The 12,361-nt window shown below is 42.4% G+C and overlaps 1 protein-coding gene across 1 annotated transcript in view; it reads left to right on the top strand.

The window, feature by feature from the left end:
* Nucleotides 1–1,218: 1,218 nt before the first annotated feature.
* PIK3R4 (phosphoinositide-3-kinase regulatory subunit 4) overlaps nucleotides 1,219–12,361 on the top strand; it is a 28,012-nt gene continuing 16,869 nt past the window's right edge. Inside the window, exons 1-6 of the mRNA XM_009822148.2 lie at nucleotides 1,219–1,948; nucleotides 3,280–3,413; nucleotides 3,589–4,171; nucleotides 6,465–6,599; nucleotides 9,132–9,353; nucleotides 11,822–11,995. Of these exons, the coding sequence (XP_009820450.2) occupies nucleotides 1,219–1,948; nucleotides 3,280–3,413; nucleotides 3,589–4,171; nucleotides 6,465–6,599; nucleotides 9,132–9,353; nucleotides 11,822–11,995 (1,978 nt within the window). The remainder of the gene's footprint in view (nucleotides 1,949–3,279; nucleotides 3,414–3,588; nucleotides 4,172–6,464; nucleotides 6,600–9,131; nucleotides 9,354–11,821; nucleotides 11,996–12,361) is intronic.

Raw genomic sequence — 12,361 nt, 5'->3', positions numbered from 1 at the left:
TTTAGTAATGTGTTACAGGTAGCAAAGAAACAACATGGCAAAGGCAAAAAGCAAAGGGAAGGATGAGCAACCTCTGCCCTGGCCTCCTCCTTGCTCTCAAGCACTTTCAGGTCAAACAGTAAGAAAGGCCCACTATGAGTTTGCTATGAAAATTTTGAGTTTGGTATGAAACGCTTTTTCCTTGTATTTCAGATACATGAAACCCTGTCAGGACAGACCTAGTAGTGAAGTCATCTAAAAATACCTTCTCCCCACAGGCATCTAATGCTAAGCATCAGGAGAAGGAAGCATGGCAGCTATTCTCCTGTTTGCTCAGCCGAAAGAAGTTCCTGACTGATGCATCCAAGGCCTGTTCTACCAACATATCCCATCTCCTCCCAGCACCTTCTGATCCGCACAGCTCACGCTGCGTCAGTACCAAGCTCACAGAAGTAGATACGCGGTACGCCCCTCAGCTCTTCCTTGGCATTGCTAAACAAAGAGGCAAAAATAACTTAAAAACTGCGTGAACACATCACTGTTACTGCTGCCTTCGTATCCTCTTTTCCCATTACAAAGCACAAAACAAGAAGAAACCCTTCCAGGGAACATAACCAGCAAAAGAAGGTTCATCAGAAGATAACCAGCCCCGATCACAGTAAAGGCCGGAATTATGTCGCTGAGGCAGGTATCAGTCCAAAGCTTTTCTCTTTCCAAGCGCCGGGGGACGGGACGGGACGGGACAGCCCAGCAGCCCCACAGGCCCCGCCGCCGGCGGCGGCCGGCACCTCGGCAGCCCGGGCGGGCCGGCGGCGCAGGATGTGAGCTCACGGCGCCGCCCCTTCCCCCGCCCGCCTCATGGTGCCGGTTCCGCCGCCCTGAGTCCCGCCTCGCTCCATCCCGCCGCCGGGGCTGGGGGGTCCCGGCTCTGCCTGGGCCGGGCGGGCCGCGCCGGTGAGTGCCGTGGCGGGGAAGCCACCGCCGCGGTCCCCCCGCTCCCCTGGGCCCGGCCCCGCGCAGCACTGCCCCGGCGGCGGGGCCTGGGGAGGGGCGGGAGCCGCGGCGGCAGGGCCCGCTCGGGGCGGGGGGGCCCGGGAGAGCGGGGGCTGCGCTGCGCGGGGCTGGGGGGAGCGGAGTGAACGCGTAGCTGCGGCCGGTGTGAAATAGGCGTCCTGTTTTTCCCCAGGCTGACGCGGGAGAGCCCTGGTGCGGTGCCTGCGCCCGGGAGGAGGTGCCGCCATGGGGAACCAGCTGGCTGGCATCGCCCCCTCGCAGATCCTCTCGGTAGACAGCTACTTCTCAGACATCCACGACTTCGAATACGACAAGAGCCTCGGGAGCACCCGCTTCTTCAAGGTCGCTCGAGCCAAGCACCGGGAGGGGCTGGTGGTCGTGAAGGTGTTTGCCATTCAGGATCCGACCTTACCCCTGACGAGCTACAAGCAGGAGCTGGAGGAGCTGAAGATAAGGTTACACTCGGCACAGAACTGCCTTCCCTTCCAGAAAGCGACCCTGTCTGAGAAGGCGGCGATGCTTTTCAGACAGTACGTACGGGACAACCTTTACGATCGAATTAGTACCAGGCCATTCCTGAACAACATTGAAAAAAGGTGGATCGCTTTCCAGATCCTTACTGCGGTGGACCAAGCGCACAAATCTGGAGTCCGCCATGGGGACATAAAAACAGAGAACATCATGGTGACCAGCTGGAACTGGGTTCTCCTAACTGACTTTGCCAGTTTTAAGCCAACTTATCTTCCTGAAGACAATCCCGCTGACTTCAATTATTTCTTTGACACATCACGGAGGAGAACGTGTTACATTGCTCCCGAGCGCTTTGTCGATGGCAGTATGTTTGCCACAGAGTTGGAAAACATGCGGGACCCTTCAACTCCTTTGGTAGACTTGGCAAATAGCAATCAGCGAACAAGAGGGGAGTTAAAACGTGCAATGGATATCTTTTCCGCAGGTACTTGGAGCCATCAGGAGAGACCAGTGTGATGTTTATGATTGCGTGTCGGGATGCAGAAAAGCTTATTTGGGGGTGGTTTTTTGGTGCTTTTTAATTTTTTTTGTCAGTGGGCTTAGAGAACAGCGTGTGGAAAAAGTTGCTTATTTTAAGGGTAAGACCCAACCCCAAACCTTTCATTCACAGAAGAAGTACGGACACAATACAGTAAGCTACATCACCATGTTGTCTGAGGATGGAAATCACAATGGTTCTGTTATGGCTCAACTCTGCCCTGGGAAAGAGATAGTTCTGCAAGCCACAGACCATCATCTTCTCGTGGCTGAGGTTCCAGGGACGCATAGCATATGCCTCTTGGGACCCAAGAGGAGGAATCAGTCAGTGGTTCACCTAAGGTCCAGCTGCCTGGGGTTTGAGCCAGCTTTCAGGGCAATTTGGCAATACTGGCTTTAGAAGCCCCTTCTCGTTTCATTTTCCCCACAGGCAGGAAGTTGGATAACTAAGTAAGCTTCTGTCATAGTCCCACTCGCAAATCCTTGTTAAAGTCCAACTGCGGGAGCCTGTCTTGAGTCTTGGGCCTGTCTTGAGCAGTTTGAAAGCCTTAAGTTTGGCCTTTTTTTTTTTTTTCTTAAAGTGGTTGAAAATCTGAATTTAAAGGTAATGGTTACTTCATTTTATGAGCTGCTCTTATGGCCAAATTTCCAGGGCACCCCACTGATAAAGCAAGATGCTGACCATTGGGAGCAAACTGGAGGAGTGGGACCTTTGAAGAGAACGTGTGTCATGTACACAACAGAGGGGGCTGTGTTTGGCCATCATGTTATTTCTCACTGTGCTTATGAGCTTGTGTGAGTGAATATATGCTGTCTCCTAGCATCACCGTGGAAGTAGAGGTTATTTCTTTACCTTCTGTAAAAGGGCTGCTTAGTTTTGACCTACTGCCCGATCCACGCCGACTTACTGGCACTCTTCTTCCACGTGACAGTGATGTAGGTTCCTTTTCTGGTGGTGTATTTCCCAGCTGGCAGGTGGCAGAAGTCACTGCCTCATGTTTCGTAGTGGCAAACTCCTCTGCTGTTGGCATGTTTGAAGTAAAATACTTGGGAGATATTTCAGGGATCAAGTGTAAAAGCCAGTTCTTGGAGCTTGAGATGCTATCTCCTTTCTGCAAGTTAATTCGGCAGCTCATTTGCCTTATTTTTAATTGAGGTAAGAGTCATGTAGGGTTTGTTTGTTCTTGTCTGCATATAGAAAGCAAAGTTAAAGTGTCTGTTTATAATCCTCTGACATCTTTGACTTTTTTCTTTTTTTTTTTTTTTTTTGTTCTGCAGGCTGTGTGATAGCAGAGCTCTTCACAGAAGGCGTACCCTTGTTTGATTTATCTCAGCTTTTGGCTTACAGAAATGGCCTCTTTTCCCCTGATCAAGTCCTAAACAAAATTGAAGACCGCAGTATCAGAGAACTGGTAAGGATGGACTACAGCATGAGAACCATTTGTGTGGTCCGTTTGTAGTTTATTTCACTTACTTTGGTGACAAATTGGTTATTGTTTGGGTTTGGGGTTTGGTTTTGTTTGTATTACGAATGTCTAAACCTTTAATCTTTCTCTCCTGCTCCCTCCTACTTCTGCCTTTCTCAAGGTCACTCAGATGGTCCATCGCGAGCCAGATAAACGTTTAGCAGCTGAAGATTATTTGAAACAGCAACGTAACAATGCATTTCCTGAAATATTTTACACTTTCCTTCAGCCTTACATGGCCCAGTTTGCCAAGGAAACGTTTGTATCGGCAGATGAGCGTATATTGGTCATACGTAAAGATCTGGACAACATCATTCACAATCTCTGTGGGCATGATCGCACAGAGAAAGCCGAGGGAGAGACAAAAGAGAATGGGCTGGTTATTCTAGTGTCTGTGATAACTTCCTGTTTACAGACTCTCAAATACTGTGATTCAAAACTGGCTGCCTTGGAACTGATTCTGCATTTAGCACCAAGATTAAGTGTAGAGATTCTTCTGGATCGTATTACTCCTTATCTGTTACATTTCAGCAACGACTCTGTGCCCAGGGTGAGGGCAGAATCTGTGAGGACACTAACTAAAGTTCTCGCTCTCGTCAAAGAGGTGCCACGCAATGATATTAACATTTACCCAGAATACATTCTGCCAGGCATTGCACACTTGGCCCAGGATGAAGCCACCATCGTCAGACTTGCATATGCTGGTAAGAGGAAATCCAGTCAAAACTCCAAGTCTTGGGCTTTTCTGTATTTCCTTAACTGTTCTCTCCTCTGCTGAAAATCATCACATAGCTTGCTGTTTCTGTTTCAGTAAATCTCCCAGAAGTCTCAGAAATGACTGCAGGTAAAGATACCTGTATTCACTTAAGCTAACCGGTGCAGGTGGTGGCAGCAACTTAATAATTAATGAGTTGACTTACACTAACAGATGAGTTTCCAGTGTAGGTCTGTACCCAGAGTAAATAATTACGTTTTGAATAGCTGACAAAATGTGTTTGCTCTTTGCTAGATGAATTAACTTTTTTTAAAAATCAACATACATTCTTCTCTGTAGTTGTGCATGTAAAAGCAACTTGCAGAATGTGTACATGTGCTTTGGGCTAGGGCCTGGACGTAGCACACAGCAGGTCTGCCCACAGCTAAGGTAAGGGATCAGAGTTTAGAGCCTCATGCTCAGGGAAGCAGCCCTGGCTTTATTCCCTGGATAAGTAAGAGCATAACAAGAAAAGTACTTCTCCAAGCGGTCTTGGTGTAGCTAAGCATGTGAACAGGGCTTTCTGAGCTTGCCCACCCTTTGCTGCTTTTATTAATTTATCTTAATTGACAATTCATTAGCTCAGATTGTTTGCTTAGAGTGGCCTGATTGAACTGAATAAATATGAAACTAACTTAAAGCATCAGTGTGTTGCTACGCTTCAGAGTTATTTTCCCACAAAATGAAATTTGATATTCAGGGGCTGAAATTGCATTATTTGCTACGTAATAGACTGGCTTGTACTGTAGCAGGTGTTTTCATTGTATGTTTTTCAGATATGAGTTCTGCCTGGTTCAGGAAGAAGCTTTGTAGTCATGCCCATATTTGCTATTTACCACGTACCCTTATTTGCCATGACTAACATATTTTTAAGTGTGTTATTCTGGGTTGGGGTTTTTTTGTTTGTTTCTTTGTGAAGTTATAAATGGATAATTCAGTTGAAAATGTCCCAGGTGATGGGGTGGGTTTTTTTTTTGTTTACTAAGTAAGCTGATAAAACTAATTATTGATGACAATGTATAGTTAATGAATAGAACCAATTGCTTTTGGTCACCTTGATCTTCCACATCTAGGGCTTTATAAAAGAACCATTTTTTCATGCCTCACTTTTATTTGTAGATTAGAAAAAAAACCCCAAATCTTGTAAAATTATAGTCTATTCATAATTAATTTTTAAGTGAACTAATATTAAGCTGAACTTGTTAAATAAGCTGAAATGGAAGAAACAAAATACAATCTCCTTTTCTGCAAGTGCAGAAAGGCTACAGGTCTCAGTACCCATACACTCCAGTTGCATCTGCTTACACAAAGGTTCTCTCTGTGTTCAGTGACTTTATTTTCAAACTGAGTACAGCTAGAATATTTTCTGAAATTTGAAAAGGTTATTTGAACTGTAGATGGTTAAGTCTGATTAAGTTGCCTTAATTTAAAATAGCTTTTCTTTTAAGAAAGCGATTTAAATTTCAAATAAATAAATTTTTTTTTTAAAGGTAGTCTAATACCTGAGTTAATTTGTGTTACTATAGCACACTTTTTGGAAGTGGTCAGACTGGTGACTTACAAGATTTGATCTGGGCTGTGGACAGGCTCCACTGGCATGCTGCGGTTGTCTTGGATGGCACCCAGAACGGCTGCTTAAGTGGGACTTCTGCCTCGACAAGATTATTCCTGTGCCAGCAGTGGCCTGACCCATATAATAGAGCCTGAGTAGCTTCAGCAGCTTCCAAACAGTGCAGAACGGTGCCAAATCGCATGGATAGATATGGGGACAAATGTTCTAAAAGTGAAATCCAGCCCTCAAGGGTAACCTGGTTGTTGTTATTCCCTAGGATACCTATCCTGGCATGGTGGTTTGTCGTTGTTTTGTTGCACATGGATGTGTTAGTTAATTCAGGTTAATTGGCCTTTAGTTCTATCAAGTTATTTAGTCATTAGCCTGAGAGCAGGTGGCATTTAGGGCTAGTTTTAGAAGACTGAAATTAGTTCTTGTTACACTTGATATCCTAACAATTTTTCCACTTTTTTACATGACAAAAGTACCATGTGATTTGATGTACTTGGTAGCTTCACTGGGGTCAGGGTCAACAGAAGTGGATTGACCAGAGCATGTTGTATAATGTCAATCCCATTTGCCCATCATGACTGGTACGGTCAGTGGTTATAACCTCTCATCAGGGGGATCATCAGACTGATGTAAATTGGCAAAGTAGAACAATTCTTAACCAAAATGTTTTCCTTTGCAGAAAACATAGCATTGTTGGCAGAAACAGCTCTGAGATTCCTGGAGTTAGTGCAGCTGAAAAATCTGAATATGGAAAATGAACCAAATGGTGAAGAAATGGATGAAACATCTCACCCTAGTGATAACTATGACACAGGTAATGTCACTTCTACTTACCTTGCCTGCTTATAATAGCAAATCATGGGCCAAAGCTCCTAGTTAGCATTGATCTTCTTAATCTCTTAAAGTTTAGCCATCGTATTAAACGGGAAGAATGCTTTGTCTCAACGAGTATCAAAGCGTGTGTATTTACAGCTTCATGCAGAAACAGACACCTCTGTTCTGAACATTGTTAAAGACAAAAAGATATATAAATGAGCACACTTTTCTTCTCCAAAAGTTCTAAAGGTATTTGAGTGGGATGCTGGCTGCCTGGTTGCATATCCAGCTTCACTCAGGGTCTCATAAACAAGTCAGCTGCGAAAACATGGCTGTATTCCAAATGCTGCTTCCATTGAAGTGGCAGGCAGTGTTAGCTTTGAAAAACCTGTCAAATTCTAGCATAGTTGTAGCACTGTATTTTTCAGTCGTTCGTCTTTTTCTGTTCCTATGCCTGGCAATTCTTGTCTGTCTTTTTGCCTGAAGATGCTGAATGTATGGATGCCATTGGGCAGTAACACTGCTATTTTTGCTATTGTAACTGTAGCACAGAGAATGAGTTAAAATCCTAAGGATGGCTTTTCTTTTTCTTTCCCTGGGGAAGGAGGGATGGTAATAAGTGACCTGTGTGTCAGCTCCAGTGCCTTTTAGTGATGCATAGATTTCTGGAACAATGCTGGTCAAGTCTTCTAAGCTGGGAAGAGTTTGTGGTTTAAAAACTGTCATTTCTCTTTTGGGCTAAGTAGATCAATCTGTGACTAATTATAATTGGTAATCATCCCACACATATTCCATTTGGTAGGGGACAAAGGCATGTGTTAATTATCTCTTACCTAGCTGCAGGATGATAGAACAAAAACTACCAAAACCAAACATAGAAAATCCCCTTCAAGTTCCTTCACATAAGGCATGGGGTGCTCAGAATTGCTGAGGAGTGAGAGAGGAAGCCCCATTGTACGGGCTGAATTTCTAAGAAATAGTGTTCCCTGTCCCTCAAAATAGCTTGGAGATTGTCATGGTTTAATCCCAGCTGGCAACTAAGCGCCACGCAACTGCTCGCTCACTCCTCCCCTGCCCCAGTGGGATGGAGGAGAGAATCGGAAAAGTTAAAGTGAGAAAGCTCATGGGTTGAAATAAGAACAGTTTAATAAATTAAATAATAATAATAGTTAATGATGATGATAATACATTGTAATGAAAAGGAAAATAAAAAAAAGAGAAATAAAACCCAAGAATAAGTGATGCAAATGAAAAAAATTGCTCACTAGCCTCCAACTGATGCCCAGCCCATCCCTGAGCAGCGGTCTCCCAGCCAGCTTTCCCCCTAGTTTATATGCTGAGCATGACATCATATGGTATGGAATATCCCTTGGGTCAGTTGGGGTCACGTGTCCTGGCTGTGTCCCCTCCGAACTTTTTGTGCACCCCCAGCCTACTCGCTGGTGGGGTGGCATGAGAAGCAGAAAAGGCCTTGACTCTGTGTAAGCACTGCTCAGCAGTAATGAAAACATCCCTGAATTATCAACAGTTTCCAGCACAAATCCAAAACACAGCCCCATACTAGCTACGATGAAGAAAATTAACTGTACCCTAGCCACAACCAGCACAGAGATGAAAGAAGTAACGCAAGGAAGAAAGGAGTTTGAATAGTTCTATTCTTTTTACCCTTTTAGAAACCAAGCATGAGAAATTTGAACCCAGAAGGCAACTTTCTCATGTGACTGACAGACAGAGTCATGATAGAAAGCAAATTAGCTGGTGTCTGACTGCAGGCAAATGGTAATCACCCCTGCAGAGCTGGGACAGCAATAGCTGAAATTTTTGTGGTACTTGTTTGGGAACGTCCGTTGTACAGCTTTCAGTAATAGCCAGTGCATTAACAATTCTATTATTTCCATTTAATGGAAATATTTTTTTAGTTCCATCATGGAGTAGAGGCCATGGGCAAGGTCATCTTCAAATTTTTCACTGGCATCGTTAGGGTAACTGCTGATATTTAATGAAATTGGAAGTACTCACTTTTTCAAGTATTGTTTATTCCCCTCTGTATCCTTAATGAAGCCAATCTATCTGCTTAACTGAAAATATACTCTTGATCCGTTGTTAGTTCACAAATTTTGAAACTGATAGTCAAATAAACATACCAAACCAGAATTGCCTTAAAGCATTTTGTTTACTGTTGTAACATTGCTGCTGACTCATGCTGATGCTTCTTCACATCTGCATTTCACCTATATATATAAAATGAGCTGGATCGTCTTAGCTGAAGTTATGACAAGTTTAGAATATATTGATCTGGTAAGAATGTCTCACATCTCTAGACTCTTTGGCTTTGCCACCACCGCATGCTTAGTCCGAAGTCTTTAATGAGCTGGTTGTTGGAATTGTTGAGGTTCTGTTGCATTGCCCATCTTACAGAATCAGGTGTTCTTCAGGATGACCTATCAGTGTAACTCCTTTAGCAGCAGGTAGTATACATTCACATATTGTTTCTTGCCAACCCAAATATTCATCCTGTTGTCTCTTGCAGAGTTGCAAGCCTTGCATGAAATGGTCCAGCAGAAAGTTGTGACTTTGCTAAGTGACCCGGAGAATATTGTGAAACAAACACTGATGGAAAATGGAATAACACGTCTCTGTGTCTTTTTTGGACGTCAGAAAGCCAATGATGTTCTTCTGTCTCATATGATCACTTTCTTAAACGATAAGAATGACTGGCATCTCCGAGGAGCTTTCTTTGACAGCATTGTTGGTAAGTGTTTTGTGTCAGCCAAACAGAGTAGAGAGATAATAATGTAAATAAATTAATTTTTGCATATCCCAGAAACTGCTAACAGTCATATAAAAGTCCTTTCTTATAAAGATTTCTATAATTTATACAAAAAGACTTTGGTGAATTACTTGGTGTAAATGTTTCTTTAGGGAGAGAAGATGAAACAATGTAAATACAAATATATTTTTCTTTTAGTCCAAATATTTAATACAAATGAGACTGAGGCATTTAAGTCTAGGTTATATTAACATAAAAAATAAACTTAAAATGCTAATTTTTTTTTTTTTTAGTCTTTGCTAAAGCCACTAGCTCAAAAAGCTAAATTATAACAAGTAAATACTAAGATTTCTGCAAGCTGTCTAGTAGATGTATCACTGCACATGTGTGTATGGTCCCATTAACTTCAGCAGACCTGTTCATATGATGAAAGCTATGCATTGGTATAGGCTAAAATTATAATTTGAAAAATTTTTTTCGTGCCTTAAAACCTCCCTTAAAGATTTCTGTCAGCTCAGAAAACTTAATAACAATTTTAAAAATCTTACCAGTGATGACATCAGCTGTTAAGTATATCTAATGTTCCATGTATGTTGGAAATTATTCCACATGACTATTGCTGAGAGTCAGGCTCAGCATTTGTGGGTCAAGAAAACTTTCCCATTGCAATACCTGGGAGGAAAAATGGTACTTCAGGTGCATGGCAAGAAAAACGAGCATGATCAAACTTCCAGCAGGGCCGTTATGGTAGGTACACGTTCCATTATGACTGGAAGCCACAAAATGCTGTGCTGGCAAACCCTGCCAAGATGTGATGCTAGTAACTTGTCAGAATTTGTTTAGAAGGAGCAATGGGGTAGTCGAAGCACAGACCACAGTGTCCTGGCTTCTTGCAAAAGACATGTAGGGAGATGGGAGGCAATTAAATGTAAAAGTCAAGACATGTAACCTATATTTTTAACTACTCCTCCTCTTCTAGTATCTGTTCAAAACCTCCACAGAAGAATTCAGATAAAGTTTAAAATTTATGGTTTTGTTTTACACTCTTTTACTTAAAACTTTTGCACATCTTTAAAACTGAGCTCTCTAGCTCATGTTTACGTATGTGCAGGCACTGCTGCCTGTGGCTGTGGGCAGATGCCCTTCTGTAACAGTGGCACTGAGGGGATTTCTCTTACCTGTGCTATTTCTGCCTTCTTCCTCTCTTCCTTTTAGCAACTGGTTGCGAAGCCCAGCATTAATACATGAGCGAGTATATTGATTATTACCTTATTAGAATAAAAGTGATAAAGTTATTTTATGTTTAATCTCGATTCTGATGGGAGAACATTGAATTTTCTGGTATTGATCAATCCCAAATAACTGGTTTAGAAGGAGAGGCAGTTATGGTCTATGCCGTGTACCACATACGACAATAGCAACAATAAGCCTGAAGTATTCAATGAAAAACTAATTATTTTTTTTCTCTTGAGAATGATTAGAGGACTTGCCCAGTTGTTTGTGGGAAGGAATGTTAGCTTGATGGATGTGAAGCTAGAGGAAAGATCAGAAATCCAACAAGGTCCATCTCCCTGACCGTTACCAGAGATTAACTATTTTAAATGGGTTATCTAATCCAAACAAGCATTCCAAATGAGTTTCATGTGGCCAGTGGCTGGTTTTCACATGGGAAAGGAAGAAGAACAGGAAAGCAGTTTCTTTTACTGTGGTGCAGTTGATATATTTTTCTCCAGCAGCTTCAAAGTAATTACTTCCATTTTGCTTTTGATCTTGGCTTCTTTCTAAGATGTTGCAATATATTTTAAAATTGGATTTATTTTTGAAACTAGGGTCACAGTGGCTTCATGATGGCAAATAATTTGAGACCAGTTAACTAAACAGCAAATCTTGCAGCCATTTCAGGCTGGAAGAGTTTTAGAAGATTGTTCTAAAAGTTCCTTTTTGACCATTAGTGATTCTTTCTTTTGTGGCTAAATGAATGTATGTTATAGGCTTTCCTTGCTGATAATTAGTCCGGTATCCAGTTCAGTCTTTTCAGGAGTCTGAATGATACTCAGATTACAATCACTGCTAAGTTTAAAGACAAAATCCTGCTAACAGAACCTTTCGTTGTTGCTCACTTGTCCTTTCCATGTACAAATGCAGGCACTGCATCCCCACCCCTTAGGAGCACTGCTGGTTTTGCCTTGCTGTTTCAGACTTCTGCTGGCCAGCTGTGTGCTGACATCTATGCCTGGCATCTGGAAGTACCTCTGCAGGCACAGGGATCTGCTTTTATCAAACAGTTTTCAGAATATTGGTCTAACTTTGAATGGAAAGCAGCTTCATTTTTTTTCTAATGACTAATAATCTGTTTTGAGATGTCTCTGTGGGATAGCGATTTTAAAATTTGGTGAGGAAAGGCAAGGAAGTGCTACTTGGGGTTTTTATGTGTTCTTTTTATGTTCCAGGTGTTGCTGCTTACGTTGGCTGGCAAAGCTCGTCAATACTGAAACCTCTGCTTCAGCAAGGTCTCAGTGATGCTGAAGAATTTGTCATTTATAAAGCCCTCAATGCTCTTACTTGTATGTGCCAGTTGGGGCTCTTGCAAAAACCCCATATTTATGAGTTCGCTTGTGATATCGGTAAGTTGGAATACTGGAGAATACCTTGTTTTCCTAGTTGAGAAAAGAAATCTTAGTACTACATAAAGCTTCGCCGTCAGATTAGTGGTCCAATATGCAAACCTATAGTACTGTTTTAGAATCTACACAAAATTGTGTTAATGAGCTATTGATAGTTGGACCATGTTAGTGCTGAGAACTCTAAAATAATAATTTTGGTGGAACAAACTGGAAGCATCTTCTCTGATTTTATACAGGACAGCAGCAAACAACACTTAGTCCAAAAACTTTCTGCTTTAAGATCTTTCTTTGTTCTTCATGCCAATCTGCTATAAAGAAAAACTCCTGGTTCCTTCTGGAAGTTGATCAGGCACATAACTTGCAAAT

This window comes from Gavia stellata, chromosome 6, assembly GCF_030936135.1.
Source record: "Gavia stellata isolate bGavSte3 chromosome 6, bGavSte3.hap2, whole genome shotgun sequence".
NCBI classification, from domain to species: domain Eukaryota; kingdom Metazoa; phylum Chordata; class Aves; order Gaviiformes; family Gaviidae; genus Gavia; species Gavia stellata.
The sequence above is the reverse complement of the archived record's forward strand: the minus strand, read 5'-3'. Positions and strand labels throughout refer to the sequence as shown.